Source organism: Bos grunniens, chromosome 8, assembly GCF_055505025.1.
Source record: "Bos grunniens cultivar Pamir isolate PY7600 chromosome 8, Bosgru_T2T1.0, whole genome shotgun sequence".
In the NCBI taxonomy this organism is placed as follows: Eukaryota; Metazoa; Chordata; class Mammalia; order Artiodactyla; family Bovidae; genus Bos; species Bos grunniens.
Genome location: NC_141172.1, coordinates 37,910,262 through 37,932,187, shown reverse-complemented (window position 1 = coordinate 37,932,187; position 21,926 = coordinate 37,910,262). Strand labels below are relative to the sequence as shown.

The following is a 21,926-nucleotide window of genomic DNA, read 5'->3' as shown; positions in this document are numbered from 1 at the left end:
GTAAATAATAAATTAGGAGGAAAGCTTTGGATCATGATTAATACTAAAAAGACAATTAGGATATATTTTAGTACAGTTGTGTTGTGTTGCAAAGCCATTAGTTAATAGCTATGCTTTGATTTTTACCTCCCCACACACCAGACTTGGCTCTGGGGATGGACTCAGGATAATAAAAAGGAATAATAACAAGGCTGGGGAGCCATTTGGAGGTTTTAGAGGGAGGAGAAGGTGATTTTCCCTCATTTGAGCCACATGGCTTATCTGGGATCCCTGGAGAACACAGGAAGGAACTAAGGAAAAAGTATGAGTATGTGAGTGTGTATAGCAGAGGCTCTATCGAGTAACAGTTATTAGTGAACTCAGGGTCAATGCTAATGTAAGATACCAAGACAGATGGATGGCCTGGTGGTTCAGAAGGAGCTCAGGACCTGGATATGTTGCACATCACAAATCCCATGTAAGTTATTTAGCCAGTCAACCCTTACAGGGGACTGAACCCACTCTTGGGGAGCCCTGGTTAGATCATGTCAGGAATATTTGGACAGCATGATTGAATTTCAGTGGAAAGAAAGACTTCAGTTCAGTTAGTCATGTCTGACTCTTTGCAACCCCATAGACTACAGCATGCCAGGCTTCCCTGTCCATCACCAACTCCCTGAGCTTCCTCAAACTGATGTCCATTGAGTCAGTGATGCCATTCAACCATCTCATCCTCTGTCATCCCCTTCCCCTCTCGCCTTCAATCTTTCCCAGCATTAGGGTCTTTTCCAGTAAGTGAATTCTTTGCATCAAGTGGCCGGAGTATTGGAGCTTCAGCATCAGTCCTTCCAATGAATATTCAGGACTGATTTCCTTTAGGATGGACTGGTTGGATGTCCTTGCTGTCCAAGGGACTCTCAAGAGTCTTCTCCAACACCACAGTTCAAAAGCATCAATTCTTTGGTGCTCAGCTTTCTTTATGGTCCAGCTCTCACATTCATACATGACTGCTGGAAAAACCATAGCTTTGACTAGATAGGACCTTTGTCGGCTGACAAAGGAAAGAAAGACTTAATGATTCCCAATTCTGACGTGGTCTACAAGCCAGTGCTAAATCTTAGATATCCACTAGACTACGAGTATGCCTCCCAATTAGTTCCTTCTTATGTTCTCCAGGGGCCACAGATAATCCACGTGGATTAAATGAAGGGAAATCACCTTCTCCTCCCTCTAAAACTTCCAACTAGCTCCATACGCCCGTTATTATTCCTTTTCATTTTCCTGAGTCCATCCCCAGAGCCACATCTTAGACAGATCAGGGCCCCGGCGAGTGCTCAGGTGACCATTGCAGTTCCTCCCTGATTGGGCTCTGGGATCCTCCCTCAGCAACTGACTGATTCCAGTAAAACCCCAGTGCAGATTCTTTCATGCCCATCACCCTGAAGGTAGAGTGCAAACTATGGAGTGTTACACCCAAGGTCCTTGAGGAGTTGAACTGTGCCTCCAGGCTCCTTTCATGACAAGTACCCCATGTAAGGAACTTCTTGCCCCAGGTAAACCGAACAAGCAGCAGCAGATCCCTGGACTTGGCATGTATGGACCTGCCTTTTATCAGTCTTCTGCACAGAATGCCCCTCCCCTTTACCTCCTTGTCTTCATGGAGAAAATCAACATATCCTTGAAGACCTCCCCCAAGTTCTCTGCAACTATTATTGTTTCAAACTATATCTTGTGATGCTTAAAAGTAGCAGCCATTGTGTTCATAATTGTTTTCTCCCTTCAGATTTCATTTTCTGGTATTCTCCCTGGCCTTCTTTTATTCTCTGGCCATGCCAAGTCTCAGAGCATTCCTCTGGCTCTTCCCTTTGCCTAGAGATCCCTTCCCTGTCCCCATTCATGTTCTTCACAGGACTGCCTCATTCAAGTCTTAGCTCAAGTGTCATCTCTGCAGAAAGGCAGTCCCTACTGTCCAAGATCAAAGTAGCCTTCTCCAACATTCTTCTTATCATTCCTTTATCATCCTATTTGCATGTGTCACTGTTAGAAATGAACTTATCTTCATATTTATTGATTCTCTCCCCAGATCTCCACTCTTCGCTAGAACTTACTTCTCTGCCTAGGATATAGCAACCTTGTCTCTACATTCATTCATGTAGCGCTAGTGCCTACAACAGTGCCTGACACACAGTAGGTCTTAATAAATATTTTGAAATTAGCACATGTAGGGTTTACACCTGTAAAAATGGCATAAATAGAATTATGAGTATAGATTTCCTGGTGAGTGGAAATAAAAAAGTAGGCATCCTAATTAACCTTGCCTTCTTCCTGCCTCTCTAGTGACTATACCTTGAGTCATTATTTGAATGTTTTTATCTTTTGTCTTTCACAACTCTCTTTGCATGTCAAGAATGCATTAAGGCAGAAGTTTTTCAAGATCTTTTAGAGTGTAGACATGGGAGCCAAACCATCTAAGGTTATGTCTCAGTTCTGTCTGTGTATAATCCTGAGTAAGTAATTCAGTTTTTTGTTTTGTTTTGTTTCAGTAAACAACTTAGTCTTTTATTTGCCTAAGGCCAGCTGTTGCAGGCACTGAGGCCCCAAGACTTCCAGAAGGGATGGGGGTGAGGGGAGTCACCCTGCCTCCCAGGTGCTGCCTGCCCCATCCTGCTTCCTGCAGGAGATGGGAGAGTAGATAAAGTGTGCCCTTGCACCATCATGTATCTCAATTGTGTGTGTGTGTCAGTCGCTCAGTTGTGTCCGACTCTTGCGACCCCATGGACTGTAGCCCACCAGGCTCCTCTGTCCAAGGGATTCTCCAGGCAAGAGTACTGGAGAGGGTTGCCATTTCCTTCTCCAGTTTTTTTATGCCTTAGTTTTCACATCTATGAAATGATGCCTGCCTCATGAGGTTGTTTGGATGATTACAAGAATTTATGCAAAACAGAGAGTGTATGGCCATAGCAAGTGCAATATACATGTTAATCGTTAATATTAGTATTTTTCTATCATGTGGAGACAGGACACAATTTAAAAATCCAAATAAAAGTAGTATCTGTGGGAGATTAATGTGATGGTGAAAGTGTGTGTGACAGAGAAATGAGAGCAGAACTTTTGCTTTCAGAAATTCAGAACAATATATTTTATAACATTACATTTAGATGTTTGTGATACATACACATATATAGGAAATCTGAAAGTTATTTAGAGTACTTCCATGATTTTGTGTTGAATGGTATAAATTTTATTTTAAAATAGTTTAACAAAATTCATCTTGATTATTATTTTAAAACGAAATCCATTATATCAAAATCGCAAGCATTTAAAAAGTTATAAAGGTCATGATTCAAGTCAACAATTCTGTGTTTGGAGATCTGGTGGGTAAACGTGATTTCATTTGTCTATGAAAAATTTACTCTGTTCCTTTCTTGCTTTTTCAAGGCTTTCAAAAGTGATCATTCCTTTTGGCAGCTGCAGCTTACTCTTTTCTGTTTCCAGTATGTTCTCGGCTTCACCTTAAATAAAGTACAGAAATGTACAAAGTGACAAAGGGGTAATTAGCATTTTGTGAGAAGACCTACTTGCTGTATTCCAGTGACATGCTGTAGCACTGTATGGAGGCATGCCCCCAGATCTCACTGTTAAATATCTTACCTACTGTCCCCGGGAGAACTGACCTCCCAAAGGAAATACAATAATGAATACATAAGATACATAAGATACATCAGATTCCAGAGACTTTATTTGACAGAGGACAGCATTTTTAAATATAGAAGAGAAACAATACCAAGTAATATTGTTTGTTCCTTGAAGGAAAGTTAGGATGATAAGTTTGAGTTGTGTTAGGAGGGGATTAGGGTGGAGAAATCACGTATAGTTCTTATTGTCCCTTCTTATAAGTGACATGAGAAAAAACAAAGTTTACTAAAATGTCTAATTTTTCAAGAAAGCTAATCTTTGACTTGAAACTACTTATAAATATCCCAAATAAATGCACACACACACATATATATACATTTCTATAAACAAGTCCTCTTTTAAATAATAGCTCGTAATTTCTTGGGCCCAGTGACTTTTGCCAACTTTTATTCTTTAAGACTAATTAGCAATATTTGAAAAGTTATATATTGTTGATATTCCATATACTTTCCTTGAGAATAAAGGCAATTGTTTTCTTTAAGTATTCCTCTTTTAACACACAATTAATTTATATTCCAAACCCAACAGGGCAGGCTACAATTTGTAAATTATCACAGCATTCCAACTATCTGCAAATAAGTTTTTCCCCCCCTCAGTCTAAAATAGTAAATAAAAATAATAATAAAATTGTATGTAATTCTGCAGGCTATTGATGACAGACTAGATGTTTCCATTTAAGAGTACCTTCCACATGACAGATTCTTAGTATGTGTTAACAGAATGGCTGATAATAAATTCAATTAAATAGGAAGTGTATATCTTAGAGTGATCACTAGTTAACAGGGCTATATGTTATAGTCTATATATTCTTTTTAATGGCAAACTTCTTAGTGGGTTCTAAATTTTTTTTTAAAACAAGAAATTTCCATTTCCACAACATATCTTGGAAGTTAAATTTTTATACTCTATAGATTCTAATGGGCCTGTAATAAAAGTATTTCCAAAATGCATAAGCAAAATGTTCCTAGAAAATAAATTTGCCCTTCATTAGTAATATCTTCAAGTGAATGCTCTATAACAGAGTTGAGATTTCTTAATACTACGTATTAATTTGTATGAGGCACTGAGAATCTAATGTATATATAAACAATGAGACACAGTTGAGCTCAGACTAAAGAATTCTTAAGCAGATGACTAACATGAAACTGAACAGGTTACTGAAATGAATTTTAACATAAGTAAATCAATTTGTACAGTTAGTTTTCAGCTTAAAATAGAATTGTACTCCAAAAGTTAATTTGTATATCAGTGTTTAAGAACTCAGAATACATTTTCCACAGTGATATATGCTATAAATTTCTAGGCAACCCACAAGACACTTAGCCCACTATATAGCTGAACTGTGATACTAATAACGTCTGACCCCAGAAGACATTTTAACCTAGTATTTTTGTGAAAAATATACTTCTGTTTTCAAATGGGGATTTTAAAAAATTTATTTTTAATTGGAGGATAACTGCTTTACAGTATTGTTTTGGGTTCTGCCATAGAGCAACATGAATCAGCCCTAAGTGTACATGTCCTCTCCCTCTTGAACCTCCCCCCTCAACCCTCCACTTCATCCCACCCCTCTAGGTTGACACAGAGTACCACATTTAGCTCCCTGTGTTATACAACTTCTCATTAGCTATCTCATTTACATATGGTAATGTATATATGTTTCAGTGCTACTCTCTCAGTACATCCCACTCTTTCCGTCCCCTGCTATGTCCAGAGTCTTTTCCCTATGTCTGTATCTCTATTCCTGCCCTGCAAATAGGTTCATTAGTATCATTTTTCTAGATTCCATATATATGCATTAATATATGACACTTGTTTTTCTTTCTGACTGACTTCAGTCTGTATAGCAGGCTCTAGGTTCATTCACCTCACTCAAATGTGTTCCTTTTTATGGCTGAGGAGTATTGCATTGTATATATGTACCACAACTTCTTTATCCATTAATCTGTTGATGTATATCTAGGTTGCTTCCATGTCCAGCTATTGTAAATAATGCTGCAATGAACATTGGGGTCCATATGTCTTTTTCAGTTATGGTTTTCTCAGGGTTATATGCCCAGTGGTGGGATTGCTGGGTCATATGGTAGTTTTATTCCTATTTTTTTTTTCTTAAGGAATCTACATACTGTTCTCCATACTGGTTGTATCAATTTACATTCCCACCAACAGAGCAAGAGGGTCCCCCTTTCTCCACACCCTTTCCAGCATTTATTGTTTGTATATTTTTTGGTAATGGCCATTCTGACTGGTGTGAGGTGATACTTCATTATAGTTTTGATTTGCATTTCTCTAATAATGAGCATTGTTGAGCATCTTTTCATGAGTTTGTTGGCTATCTGTATGTCTTCTTTGGATAAATATCTATTTAGTTCTTCCTACCAGTTTTTGATTGGGTTGTTTGTCTTTATGGTATTGAGCTGCACGAGCTGCTTATATATTTTGGAGATTAATCCTTTATCAGTTGTTTCTTTTGCAGTTATTGTCTCTGTCAAATGGGAATTTTAAAGAACATATAATCCCTCTATCTCCCTAAGTCTGTGAATGAAATGTTTTACTCCCTACTTCCAATACCTACAGAGGAATGTGCACCTTCTCCTTTCCCAAACAATATCAGTCCCTACAGAGCCTCAGCGATAGTCATGAGCCTACAGCTCAGGAGAGAACAGGATGTCAAAAATGAAGACTTGGGAAACACTGTTTCCAATATGCTCTGGGCTGAAGGCTTCAGGAGTAGGAAAATAGTTATCCTCATGAGTGGTATGTGGTGGTGGGAATCAAGACATAGATATCCTGAACTGATGGGAAATCCTGTCTTTCTGGGTCAGGAACGGCATCTGTGTCAGCCGTGCTATTTTCTAGGGCAGTGAAAGCCAGAGTTCAGTGTGAAAGCAGCATGGTACTGGTGAATATTTAACAGCACGCTTCCCAAAACAACAAAAAATGTGTATAAGCTTATTATGTACATAGCTTATTATAAATTTTGCTTATATGAAATATGTTTAGCACATAATTTATAAATAATAACACAATACTCTTTATCATGAATTCCATATAGGAAATTGATCCTTAAAGAATGTTTTTATTGATTTTTGCTGAACTCTTTTACCCATAGCTCACCTATAACAGTTGATGAGATAGTATAATTCAACATGAATGATGTTTGCTATTTTTATTTATGTTAATAAGTAGGACAAAAGTGAAACAAGGACAAATGTTGAAATTTATTTGTTTGAGAATGCTGTGAACTTTGTTGAATCAGATAATAGTTTTAAAATATTAGAACGCTTCCTAAATTTTTTAATGTTATTCACAATATGATGGCTTTGCAGTACACTTTTAAGACTAATACACATTATTAACATTTTCTTCATCATTTTTTTTTAAGTCTAGACCATGGGTTGGCAAACTTTCTTAAAAGGCCAGATAGGAAACATTTTAGGCTTGTGGGCATGTTCATATCTGTTTCAGTAAGTCGTCTCTGACATGGAAATGGGAAAGTAGAAATGAATGGGCACATCTGTGTTCCAATAAAACTTTATTTTCAAAAATAGGTGGCCAGCCTATAGACCACAGTTTATCAACCCCTGATCTAGACAATCAGCAAAATAGTAAGTCAAGCCTTAATTTGGGATTTGCAGATTTCCATGGTGTAAATACTCCCACCATGACCAACTTTAAGCTGACATGCCAGTGGGATGGCGAGGAAGTCAGAGTTGCATCTGTATTTTATTGTGTCTATATATTGTATCTGCATTTCCACCATACAGATACAGTAGATATACATAACTTGAAGAGATATACATAAGAGTATAGATAATAGTAAAATTAGAGGCTGATAAGCTCTGAGTATGTATTAATGTTTCTTATATAATTCAAACTATTTATTTTCTGTAATTTATTGAATTGTAAGTTTACGTACTTCAATTTTTTTTTTAATTTGAGTATAGTTGATTGACAATGTTGTGTTAGTTTATATCATTTAATTTTTAATAATGACTGCATTTAACAAACACCTTACAAAATTCCTAAACATTTGACAGTTGGCGCCTGTGAGCTGTTTGAGGTGACTTCAGCATATCATTATATAAGAGGGGACAGAAATATTGGTCAATGGTAGCTCAGGGAGAGTTGGGAGGACTGGATCCTTGAACCGAAAAATGAATCAGAAATTGAGATTCTGGTTTATCAAAGACTTACCTTTCATTCTGTGTATAAGGGTTCCATAGCCCATGTCATACTGGTAGGCAAGGACAAAGCCTAGTGGAACCATAGGAAAGATGAGGACGGGTTTCTTCCCTTTAATTGCTCTAATTCAATAACAAGAAATAATATAAAAGAAAAACCTGTAAATACATATCTCTGTACTCAATGAAAAAAAAAGTTACCTGCTTTTTGGAAGAATATCCTACATTTTAGAAGGTACTTAATTCTCTATGGAGATAGGATTTCCTTATTCATAATTCCTCAGCAGATTCTGTAGTTCTCTGGTAGGGTGTATGGGCCTATGATTGTTCATCTTTATTTGATGTTGAGGCTCAGATTACTCATTTTAAAAATATGTAAGTATTGATATTTATCCCTTAGGGATTGTGGAAATGAATTTGTAGAGACCTTCTAGCTTGGCATAAAGTCAGTCCTCTCCCTTACTTATATTGTAAAATGGAGAAAGGTACAGGAGAAATCTAAGAAACTAAAGGCAGAATTAACTATTACTATCCTTGTTCTACAGTTACCCCCAAGCACTAAGCTATAAGAGTTACTTTGTTGACATATATGTATACTATTTAGGTCAAAGTCCTATTTGGCCAACTTAATAATATGATCATGGCAAAGACAAAAAGAAATGGAAGAAAATTTTAAAATAAATAGCAAACATACCCAGCTGTTAAAGAGACGGCTGTAATGCCAAAAAAAGTTCCAAAATATTTGAGGAATTCCCGAGACCAAGCAATCTGCATAGCCATTTGTCTTTCTCTCATTTCATTCTGCATTATTAGCTGCCTTTCCAGCTGAACAAAATAAAAGACAAAAGTATGGTTACACGTATTTGAATCTGAGCACGGAGTTAGTAATCTGCTCTTCCAGTGCATTTTCTTTCTTAAAATTTATATTATTTATATTTATATAATTTATAATTATAAATAATTTTATAATAACATATTCCATTTTTGTATTTATCAAAGAGGGAAGAAAAAAAACGGTTTGGCATTATTTATATCAATTCAGTTCAGTCTCTCAGCTGTGTCCAACTCTTTGCAACCCCACAGACTGCAGCATGCCAGGCTTCCCTGTTCATCACCAACTCCCTGAGCTTGCTGAAACTCACGTCCATCGAGTTGGTGATGCCATCCAAACATCTCATCCTCTGTCATCCCCTTCTTCTCCTGCCTTCAATCTTTCCCAGCATCAGAGTCTTTTCCAATGAGTCAGTTCTTCGAATCAGGTGGCCAAAGTATTGCAGTTTCAGCTTCAGCATCAGTCTTTCCAATGAATATTCAGGACTGATTTCCTTTAGGATGGACTGGTTGGATCTCCTTGCAGTCCAAGGGACTCTCAAGTGTCTTCTCCAACACCACAGTTCAAAAGCATCAATTCTTCGGTGCTCAGCTTTCTTTATAGTCCAACTCTCACATCCATACATGACTACTGGAAAAACCATAGCTTTGACTAGACGGACCTTTGTTGGCAAAGTAATGTCTCTGCTTGTTAATATACTGTCTAGGTTGGTCATAGCTTTTCTTCCAAGGAGCAAGCATCTTTTAATTTCATGGCTGCAGTCACCATCTGCAGTGATTTTGGAGCCCAAGAAAATAAAATCTCTCACTGTTTTCATTGTTTTGCCATCTATTTGCCATGAAGTGATGGGGCCAGATGCCATGATCTTGGTTTTCTGAACATTGAATTTTAAGCCAACTTTTTCACTCTCCTCTTCCACTTTGATCAAGAGGCTCTTTAGTTCTTTGCTTTCTGCCATGTGTGGTGTCATCTGCATATCTGAGGTTAATATTTCTCCCGGCAATCTTGATTCCAGCTTGTGCTTCATCCAGCCCAGCATGTCGCATGATGTACTCTGCATATAAGTTAAATAAACAGGGTGACAAGATACAGCCTTGACGTACTCCTTTCCCAATGTGGAACCAATCTGTTGCTCCGTATCTTGTTCTAACTGTTGCTTCTTGACCTGCATACAGATTTCTCTGGAGGCAGGTAAGGTGGTCTGGTATTCAGATAACCACAATTACTTATATATCCCTTATCATAAATAATTACTTTTAAGCTTTATATTCCATACATTTTCTATTTTCTTACTAAAACACACCATGAAAATTTTCCTTGCAGCGTCAGGAAGTGAGGAAGATAACTGCTTTTTTCTCTTTAAATTTTTCCAATTTCTCCTCAAGCATTCCTATCCCTAATACTCATATCACCCTCCTTGTGTATTAGACCTTATTTGCCCTAAGGAGGTGCAGTATATACCACAGAAGATTTTTTGTTAAAAGGGTGGGTTGAGCTGATCTGCTTTACTTTAAAACAATGCTCAAATGTTAGCTCATCAGTTTTTCAGAGTATTTTGGGAGCTCAGCTTGGATGGCTGTTAATCTGGAGATTCTCTCATTAAGAAAAAAAATACATTTTACAGCAGCTAAAATCAGAATCCAGTTAACATTGGAAGGTTAATCTGGTGTATAAAAATTGTTAATGGGAAGAATTCATGGTACAATCATTTCCAATTCTAACTGAAATTTTGAAGTGAAGTGAAGTGAAGTCGCTCAGTCATGTCCGACTCTTTGCGACCCCATGGACTGTAGCCCACCAGGCTCCTCAGTCCATGAGATTTTCCAGGCATGAATACTGGAGTGGGTTGCCATTTCCTTCTCCAGGGAACTGAAATTTTAGACAAGCATTTAAATTAGAAATTGATTCTTTAAGCTTGATTTAAAAATTAAAACAAAAGCAGATTGTAGGAAGAATTCATTATGTAGTTATCCATTTCTTGGAAAAGATACTTCTGATATTTGTGTACACATGCAATTTTTTTTTAATTTTATTTTTAAACTTTACAATATTGTATTGGTCTTGCCAAATATCGAAATGAATCCGCCACAGGTATACATGTGTTCCCCATCCTGAACCCTCCTCCCTCCTCCCTCCCCATAACATCCCTCTGGGTCGTCCCAGTGCACCAGCCCCAAGCATCCAGTATCGTGCATCGAACCTGGACTGGTGACTCGTTTCATACATGATATTATACATGTTTCAATGCCATTCTCCCAAATCTTCCCACCCTCTCCCTCTCCCACAGAGTCCATAAGACTGTTCTATGCATCAGTGTTTGTTTTGCTGTCTCGTATACAGGGTTATTGTTACTATCTTTCTAAAATCCATATATATGTGTTAGTATACTGTATTGGTGTTTTTCTTTCTGGCTTACTTCACTCTGTATAATAGGCTCCAGTTTCATCCATCTCATTAGAACTGATTCAAATGAATTCTTTTTAATGGCTGAGTAATACTCCATTGTGTATATGTACCATAGCTTTCTTAGCCATTCATCTGCTGATGGACATCTAGGTTGCTTCCATGTCCTGGCTATTATAAACAGTGCTGTGATGAACATTGGGGTATATGTGTCTCTTTCCCTTCCAGTTTCCTCAGTGTGTATGCCCAGCAGTGGGATTGCTGGATCATAAGGCAGTTCTATTTCCAGTTTTTTAAGGAATCTCCACACTGTTCTCCATAGTGGCTGTACTAGTTTGCATTCCCACCAACAGTGTAAGAGCGTTCCCTTTTCTCCACACCTTCTTCAGCATTTATTGCTTGTAGCTTTTGGATTGCAGCCATTCTGACTGGCATGAAATGGTACCTCACATGCAATTTAAAAATAAAATATTTCACTATTATAAGAAAATAATGGTTAATTCCTGAAATTGAAAAAAATGTTATTTTTGCATGTTTTCCTGTCCTGATTTGTATGGATCTAAGAGCTCTGCAGAAAAGTGAGCCTGACCCAGTCATGACTAATAAATCTTAGATTTGCTGCTGTTTAATCCCTCTAGTGAGCAGTCATTTCTTTGCAAAGACAATGCTAAATAAAAACCTAAACTGAATAGCTACAGATAGGGAGAGAAAGGTCAAACTGAGAAACAAACATAAGTGTAATTAGAGTTTTATGTTACAAAATTTTTTTATGCTATAAGCGTTTTCACACAGGCTTTTTGTAAACATAATTTTTTTAAGTTATTTCTTTAAAAAAATTTTATAGTTGATTTACAATGTTGTATTAGTTTCAGATGTACAGCAAAGTGATTCAAAGTGATTCAGTTATATATATGTATATATACACATACATTCTTTATCAGATTCTTTTCCCATTTAGATTATTACAGACTATTAAGTTTCCTGTACTATAGAATAGGTCCTTGTTGATTATCTGTTTTATATATAGTAGTGTATATAGGGTAATCTCAAACTCCTAATTTATCCCTCCCCCCTACTTTCCCCTGTGGTAACCATAAGTTTATTTTCTTAGTCTGTGGGTCTGTTTCTGTTTTGTAAATGAATTTGTCTCATTTTTTTTTTTTTTAGATCCCACATATAATTGACATCATGATATTTATTTTTCTCTGTGTGACTTACTTTTCTGTGTCCATCCATGTTGCTGTGAATGGCATTATTTCATTCTTTAGTGTGGCTAAGTAATATTCCATTATATATAGCACCACATCTTTATCCATTCTTCTCTCACTGGACATTTAGGTTCTTTCCATGTCTTGGCTATTGTATTAATAAATAGTGCTTCAATGTACAGAGAAGGCAATGGCAACCCACTCCAGTACTCTTGCCTGGAAAATCTCATGGATGGAGGAGCCTGATGGGCTACAGTCCATGGGGTCGCTAAGAGTCGGACATGACTGAGTGACTTCACTTTCACTTTTCACTTTCCTGCATTGGAGAAGGAAATGGCAACCCACTCCAGTGTTCTTGCCTGGAGAATCCCAGGGATGGGGGAACCTGGTGGGCTTCCGTCTATGGGATCGCACAGAGTCAGACACGACGGAAGTGACTTAGCAGCAGCACCAGCACCAGCAGCTGCTGCTGCAATGTACATTAGGATGAATGTATCTTTTTGAATTATGGTTTTCTCTGGATAGTTATTTGCCCATGAGTGGGATTCCTGGCTCATATGATAGTTCTATTTTTAGTTTTTTAAGGAACCTCCATACTATTCTCATAGTGGCTATACCAAGTTACAGTCCTACCACCAATGTAGAGGGGTTCTCTTTTCTCTACACCCTCCCCAGCATTTATTTCTTGTAGACTTTTTGATGATGGTCATTCTGACTGGTGTGAGGTGATATACCTCCTTGTTGTTTTGATTTGCATTTCTCTGATTAGCTTCATTGAGCATCTCTTCATGTGCTTTTTGTCCATCTGTATGTTTTCTTTCGAGAAACATCTATTTAGCTCTTCTACCAATTTTTTGATTAGGTTGTTTGCTTTTTGATATTAAGATGCATAAGCTATTTGTAAATTTTAGAGATTAATCCCTGTCAGTCACATCGTTTGCAAATATTTTCTCCCATTCAGTGGGTTGTCTTTCATTTTGTTTACGGTTTCCTTTGCTGTGCAAAACTTTTTAGGTTTACTTAGGTTCCATTTGTTTGTTTTTGTTTCTAATATTCATTGCTGTAGGAGGTGGATCAAGTCAGAAAAGATATTGCTGTAATTTATGTCAAAGAATGTTCTGGCTACATTTTCCTTTAAGAGTTTTATAGTATCGTTCTTACATTTTGAGTTTATTTTTGTGTATGATGTTAGAGAATGTTCTAATTTCATTCTTTTATATGTAGCTGTCCAGTTTTCCCAGCACTATTTATTGAAGATACTGTCTTTTCTCCATTGTATATTCTTGTCTCCTGTGTTGTACATTAATTGACCATTTAGTTAGTTCATTTATGGGCTTTCTCTCCTGTTCCATTGATCCATATTTCTAAGACACATATTAATTAAATTGAAAAAATCATAAACAAAGAGAAAATATTAAAAGCCACAAGAGAAAAACAACAAATAACATACAAGGGAGCCCCCATGAGATTACCAGATGATTTTTTAGCAGAAACTCTGCAGGCCAGAACGAAGTAGCATGAAACATTTAAGGTGAAGAAAGGGAAAAGGATACTTTACCCAGAATATTCTACCCAACAAGGATTTCATTCACATTCAACAGAGAAATCAAAAGCTTTACAGACAAAGCAAAGAAAATTCAGCACCACCAAGCCAGCATTTCTTCTAAAGAACTAAATGCTAAAAGAACTTCTCTAGAGGAAAAAGAAAAAGCTACAACTAAAAACAAGAAACTTATGAATGGGAGAGCTCACCAGTAAAGATAAACCTGGGGCTTTCCAAGTGGTGCTAGTAGTAAAGAATCCACCTGCCAATGCAGGAGACACAAGAGACATGGGTTCAACCCCTGGGCCGGGAAGATGCCCTGGAGTAGGAAATGGCACTCCACTGGAGTATTCTTGCCTGGAAAATTCCATGGGCAAAGGAGCCTGGCAGGCTACAGTTCATGGGGTCACAAAGAGTTGGACATGACTGATCAACCGAGTACATACACAGAGATAAACATAAAGTAAAAGCAGGAAATAATCCACACACAAATATGATATCAATATGAAAAATTGTGAGAAGAGAGTCCAAATGCAGGATATTGGAAATGCATTTGAAATTAAAAGACCAACAACTTAAAACTATCTCACTGAAAGTGAGAGAATGGAAAGAGGTATTCCATGCAATCGAATCTACTGTGATGCTTTCCACATCTCATGTCAAGTGGGAATATTTTGGGAGAGGAATTTTTAAATGTCTTCAAAATATAAAATGACTTAAAAAAAATCTATTGACTAACATAATGCTCAACTGTCAGAAAATTGTAACAAAGGGACATTTGTTCTTTTACACTATTAAGTCTCCCTACCCTAAATATCAAAGTAGCAAGATGTTCTAAGAATAGCAATCGAAGGATATATAGCATATCCTAATAGCCTGAAAAATAATTGCTGAACAGACGTTGACCACGAAAGACGTTAAAATTTGTCTCTGATGGTTAAATGTTTCTGTGTATGTAAAGATCAGTTCAGTTCAGTTCAGTCGCTCAGTCATGTCCGACTCTTTGCGACCCCATGAATCACAGCACGCCAGGCCTCCCTGTCCATCACCAACTCCCGGAGTTTACTCAGACTCACATCCATCGAGTCAGTGATGCCATCTAGCCATCTCATCCTCTGTCGTCCCCTTTTCCTTCTGCCCCCAACCCCTCCCAGCATCAGAGTCTTTCCCAATGAGTCGGCTCTTCACATGAGGTGGCCAAAGTACTGGAGTTTCAGCTTCAGCATCATTCCTTCCAAAGAACACCCAGGGCTGATCTCCTTCAGAATGGACTGGTTGGATCTCCTTGCAGTCCAAGGGACTCTCAAGAGTCTTCTCCAACACCACAGTTCAAAAGCATCAATTCTTTAGCGCTCAGCCTTCTTCACAGTCCAACTCTCACATCCATACATGACCACAGGAAAAACCATAGCCTTGACTAGATAGACCTTAGTTGGCAAAGTAATGTCTCTGCTTTTGAATATGCTAAGTTTACGTAAAATCATTGGTTTGAGTAAACTCTGGATAAAGCAATATGATATTGATTTTGTGCTAAATCAAAATAAGATTTCTTTCTACAAAATTGCAATTGATGACATTTGTTTACTTAGGGTATAATAGGAAATAGCCAAGATGTCCTAAAACATTGTTGGGGGTGGTGGTGGGGTGTAAGATAATAGAAGGAAGTCATAACCTACTGCAATACCAATTTTATCTACAACATCATATTTCTCATGAGGGTAGCATACTTTGGTTTTGTGTTTGAAAACTCCACAGTAGTTTGTCACGTGTAGGAAACAAAGGTGATGTCACATTGACCAGTTCTTAGAGGCTTTGGTGAGAAGCAGTGAGAAACTGGTGTTGATGGAGCTCTGCCTTCCATGCATCACCTGTCATCAGTGGCACAGATTTTTGAGACTGTCCTCCAGAATCAAAGGTAGGGTCTGTGGCTTCAAAGCAAGAGTAAGTTTGGCCCTTAACTGTCAAACCATGAAACGAAGCAGGTAGCCTCATAGGTGTCCTGGTATGTGCACTGATTTTTGTGCTTTGTCCATCTCTGCTATCCTCAATTTTTTTAGCTAGCCAAGACACACTGAAGCTGGTGAGTTAACTGGGTTCGGTATTAAAATTTGAACTGAAATTCAAAGGGAAAGTATAAAATTTGAACTGAAATTTAAAAGGAAAGAAAGTTTGGCTGGAAAGCCTCAAGTAATTTGGATGTACCTCCCCCTTACCCACTGCTAGCATGCTAAAGGTTTTGGGCATCTTCTCCTCAACTGGGCAATCCTAGGCCAACCTCCTTGGCTGCAAAAATGCACAGAGGTGAGAAGCTGGCCTGGCCTGGGCAGAACTGAACTGATTTCTTAGCAATCTGACATCTGTACTGTGAGATCCGGACGGGGGAAAGGCAGCAAATATCTTAGAACAACAGTTCTGGGGAACTAGCTCCTGCTGCTAAGTCGCTTCAGTTGTGTGCAACTCTGTGCGACCCCATAGACGGAAACCCATGAGGCTCCCCCATCCCTGGGATTCTCCAGGCAAGAACACTGGAGTGGGTTGCCATTTCCAACTAGGATTTAATCAAAATGGGACTTAAAAAGGCTGAACACTATGCAAATGCTACAGTTAATTATGTAATAGTACAAATGCTGGTTTGAATCTTGGCTCCACTGTATACTGACAGCGTGACTCTAGGCAAGCTACTTAACCTCTCTGTGCTTCAGGTTCCTCATCTATAAAATGGGAATAATAATTGGATCGCCTTATTAAGTTATCATGAAATAAAATATGAGAATACATAAAATTCTCAGAATAGTGGCTGGCATTTAGTATGCACTCAGTAAAAATTAGTTACTAATATTAGTGACATATTTCTTTATTAAAATAGTTGATGGATTTGAAAAATTATTTGCGGTGTTACAATAAAGAGACACTCTGTCATTTTCATTTTCCCTCTCAGTTGATAGAAGTTGGGGCAGGGGTTGAAGAATTGTTGCTGCTTTTGTTTTTTAGTCGCTAAGTTGTGTCCAACTCTTCTGCAACCCCATAGGGGCCCACCAGGCTCCTATGTCCATGGGATTTCCCAGTCAAGAATATTGGAGTGTATTGCCATTTCCTTCTCAATGGGATCTTCCCAACCCAGGGATTGAACCCAGGTCTCTTACTGGGCAGACATATTCTTTACCACTCAACCACCTAGGAAGCCCAGGTTGATGAATAGTATTTATTTTTCTCCTTCCATCTACTTAATAATAATAAGTAACTGGTTTGAACAATGAAAATCTCATAATAATATGAAATAAATTTTAAAAGGCTTCTGTGTATTTCTTATACCTCCTGTTGATTTTCAGCATACTTACTGTGAAAGGTATAGATTTTTTTTTTAATTAGCTCTAAGCAGTTAAATAATGTTTGCTGTAAAATCTCATTAAGGCAAGTGTAAATAATTATGAATACTTCTTCATAACCATACTTATGAAACTGCTTTCTCAAAGCAGTTTCTTCTATACTTTAATATGGTCTTTCAACATTAATCTTTTTACTTAGCAGCAGCAGATATGTGCTTTCTCCAAGGGAAATTTAGATTAACAATTTTTCATTTTCTCTCATCTATTATTTTATTTTGGTTCCAGATATTCTGTTACTAGTTTGTAGTTTATATTCAGGTTTTTATTGCTTTAATAAGGGCTTTCCTGGTAGCTCAGGTGGTAAAGAATCTGCCTACAATGCAGGAGACATTGGTGCAATCCCTGGGTTGGGAAGATCCCATGGAGAAGGAAATGGCAACCCACCCAAGTATTCTTGCCTGGGAAATCCCATGAACAGAGCAGCCTGGAGGGCTACAATCCACAAGGTCTCAAAAGAGTCAGACACGACTCGGATTAAACACACACACACACACTTCTTTAATAAGTTGATAATAAAGACCAGCTAACTCAAGGAATCAAGTAATTTCCTTATAATAATATTTAATCATTTGTTGATTTAAAGTAAAATTAATCCTTCCTGAGTAGGTTCCAAAGATAATATGAATAGATTAGGGATCTAAATGTTTTTAAAAATATATAAAGCTGTACAAATATCATAGAGGCAGAGGGTGACTGCCTCTTCAACTTTAATACAAGAAAAGGCTTTCAAAATAAAGACTCAAATGCAGAGGCAATAAAGGATTATTCATTTGAATACATGAAAGTTTTTAAATTTTTTTCACGGCATAAAAACCCCATGATAAAGTAAAAGATAAATGACAATCTGGGAGAAAATATTTGCAATATATTCCACAAACAAGAGATCAATATTGCTAATGTATAAAGAACTGAGAGACAAGGGAAAAAACCCATGAACAGATAATTCACAAAAACAAGACATATAAATGGCCCTCAGATGTGAGAAAATGTTCAAGTTTACTCATAATTAAAGAAATGCAAGTTAAAACAAGACTGAGGTACCATTTCTTGCTTATCAGATTGGCAAAAATTAAAAAGCAAGACTACACATTCTGTTGCAGAGACTATGGGAAAATGGGTATTCTCAAATTGGTATCACCTTTCTGAAGGGAAATACCTAAGTGGCAATACCTAACAAAACTATAAGGCACCTGCCTTTGACCCAGTCATCCCACTTCTGGAATTCTAGTCTGACGGTATACCTCCAACACAACAAAAATGTAAAAAGCACAAGGTTATTCACCGAAGCACTATTTATAACAGCAAAATATTGGAAATAATCTAAGTACTTCTGGTAGGCAGAATACTGCCTCTACCCAAAATAAGTTCATGTCCTAATGCTCAGAATCCATGGGGAGATGTAATTAATTAAGGAACTTGAGATGGGGAGATTATCCTGAATTATCCAGGTTGGCCCAATGTAATCGCAAGTGTCATTGGTGAAAGACAGAGGCAAGAGAGTCAGAGTTAGAGAGAAAGATGCTACACTTCTGGCTCAAAGAGGGAGGAAGGTGACATTAGCCAAGGAATTTGGGCAGCCTCTAGAAACTACAAAAAGCAAGGAAAGGGATTCTCCCCTAAACCTTCCAGAAGGAATGCAGCTCTGCTAACAGCTTGATTTTCTTCCAATGAGACCCATTTCAAACTTCTGGCTTCCAGAACTGTAAGATTATTTTGTGTCTTGAAAATTTGTCATACTAATAGGAAACTAATACAGTGCCCAAACATAATATGAATAAATTATAATATATCCACACAAGGGAGCATTATGCAACTGTTAGAAATGAGGAACAGCTCTGTGAACTGACTGGAATGATTCCCATGATAAACTGTTAAATGAAAAAAGCAAGGTACTAAAGGGTATCAATAGTATGCTACCCTTCACGTAAAAAAGAAGGGGAATTAGGAAAATACACGTCTGTCAGTCTATTGTGCAAAAGATGCAGGAAGGGTAAACTGAAGACCAGGAGATCAGACACCTACAGAGACAGCATGGGAAAGGATGTATAAAGAGGAGATTAGGAATAGGTTAGCAAGGATGAGGATGGAGGGATGCTCCTTTGAGTGTATCATTTTGTATAGCTTTAATTATTAGAACATTGTTTTGTTTCATATACTCCCCTACCCTGTAACTAAACTCAACTTGGATATGGAGAGAATACAAAGTATACTGCTACTGCTACTGCTACTGCTAAGTCGCTTCAGTCCTGTCCGACTCTGTGCGACCCCATGGACTGCAGCCCACCAAAGTATAACTGTACTGCAAATGACATAATCACCCTGATGGAGCCTAGGAAGAACTAATCTAATTTACAGAAAAACAGTAGCTTGACTTGACAGTGTAAAAGGGAAAAGAACATGCAAATAATGTTCTCTGGTTAGTGAACCTGTTTCTCATCAGGATATGTATTGGCAATCCTGTAACTATTTCATGTTTCCACTAGGATTGAAGTGAATATACTATAGAAAATGAGAGCCAGGTTTTTCACTGTTTGAGAAAAAAACTTAAATATAAAGAGAAAGGAAAGGCCAGACTGAAACATCATAATGCACTGGAATTAGATGTATCAGTATGAACTCATGGTTTAGAATATGAAATATTTCTATGTATAAGTCTGTGTATATCCATGGGTTAATATATAAATACATGTCTTTGCTGAAAGGATCTGGGAATAATGACCACAGCAGTAAGTACACTTAGAGCCCAGATCTTGGTTTCTAAACACCATTTTCTAAAAACCAGGACTCTTTGAATGAGTGATTAGTTCCAGGCCTGGGACAGGAGCGATATATATGAACTAACTTATGATCACAGAAAATGAGCAAAAATGAAGGGATATGCCAAAGGGACATAGGAATCAACTAGAAGGAATTCCCAATAGTCAAAATAACTTCAGCCATAAAATAAATAATCATGGTACTAAATTATAACCCATAGAATAATATGTCCATACAACCATATTGGTATAAATAACTGAATAAATAAATACATGGAGATGGGATAGCTTTTCCAGTGAGCAAATACAAATGGAATGAAGGAAATAAAAAGTTACCATTAGGCAAACACTACAGTAATCAGTTTTTCATGTAAGATCCCACCAATGGATGCTAAAAGCAGTAGGCAAAAGTTTGAGGAGAAGCAAGACAGTAACAGACTCTCAACATATCTCTTCAAAGATATTTATCAATAAGAAAAAAATAGTAACTTTCCTTTAACCAAGTGACCAAAGTTTAACATTACTAGTAACAAGACCTACCAACAGTATTCTCTGATATGATGCAATGAGAAAGACATAACAGCATTCTGTGGTTTAAGAATAAGGTGTAAAAAGTGCACAAACTCAGTCTAGTCATGAGAAAAAGTTGGAAAAACCCAAAGTGAGAGAAATTATATGAAATAACCAGTACTTATACAAAAAGTACTTATCATGGAAGCAAAGGAAAGAATGAGAAACTGTCACAGACCAAAGGAGTCTAAAAAGAAACAACAGTTAAATGCAATATGAGATCTTGGATCCCTGAAACACAAAAGGAATATTAGGAGAAAACCTGGTCAATTTCAGAAAGATCAGTAATTTAGTCAACAGTATTGTACTGATGTTAATTTGCTGGTTTTGGTCACTGTACTATGATTTTATAAATTGTTGGTATTGAAGAAAGCTGAACAAAGGGTATACGTAAACTCTCTCCTATTGATGGTTTACCAACTTTTCTGCAAATATAATATTATCTCAACCTAAAACATTTCTTAAAATCTGGATTCACTCTTATTCTGCATTTTAGTAACTTTATTCAAGAATAATGATATTTTAGCTTTCCCTCTTATATTAAGTATTAAGGATGTTTATAGGGTTATTTTTTCTCTCTAAAATCCTTCTCCCCCTGTTGCCCCATATTTTCAGTTGTCTTAAGGAGGAAAATGGTATAGAAACAAGACACATATGAGAAGTCTAAAGATTTTAACAGCAAGCCTACCTTACATTATTTCTGAGATAAATGGGGTAAGTCTGGGTGTGTATACATTGTATGTATAATGAAGATTTTAGAGGAAAGCAAAAATAATTATTAAAGCCATAGGATCATTTTTTAATTAATAGTTTTGGGCCCAAAACTCTGCATATACTGGACATTCAGTAAATGAGTTATTAAGTAAGAATATACTTAATGAATTGAGTTAATAAATTAGATAAATAAGAGTTAATAAATACTCCCTGCTTGCTCAAGCAATGAAGAACTAAAAATAAAATTCACTCTGATTAGATTTATGAAACTAGAATTCTAGATGAGGGAGGAAACTAAAAGGAAAATCTTCATGATCCTCTATAACTGGATTCATTGGTCTCATTTAAGATTGTGAACAAACCTAAAACCAGTGTTCCCCTTTGAGAATTTGAGTGTAGGAAGGGTCTTGGACCCACCTGTCAGCATGGAAGAGCTAGGCAGCAAAGGATCAACTTGGTGGTTTGACCCTTCTTTGTTATTTGTCTTTGTAGAAGGTAATGTCTATGGTACCAATGACTTTCATTAATTATTTTTCTTTCATTTCTCAACATAGACAATATACAGGAATTCTTAGTGTTTTTATTAACTCCTCTAAGGGATTTCAGACAAATTAATATCTTGTCCCACACTTGAAGACTTGCTGAACATTTTTAG

General features: G+C 37.1%; 2 protein-coding genes across 7 annotated transcripts in view; one reads left to right on the top strand and one right to left on the bottom strand.

Annotated features, from left to right (window-relative positions):
• Nucleotides 1-21,926, top strand: part of CD274 (CD274 molecule) — a 108,778-nt gene that overhangs the window by 31,729 nt on the left and 55,123 nt on the right. The gene's annotated exons all lie outside the window — the stretch shown is intronic.
• Nucleotides 3,089-21,926, bottom strand: part of PLGRKT (plasminogen receptor with a C-terminal lysine) — a 36,093-nt gene continuing 17,255 nt past the window's right edge. Inside the window, exons 4-6 of the mRNA XM_086415247.1 lie at nt 8,554-8,684; nt 7,873-7,982; nt 3,089-3,491 (exon numbers count right to left, since the gene is read on the bottom strand). Coding sequence (XP_086271373.1) covers nt 3,370-3,491; nt 7,873-7,982; nt 8,554-8,684 — 363 coding nt within the window. The 3' untranslated portion in view covers nt 3,089-3,369. The remainder of the gene's footprint in view (nt 3,492-7,872; nt 7,983-8,553; nt 8,685-21,926) is intronic.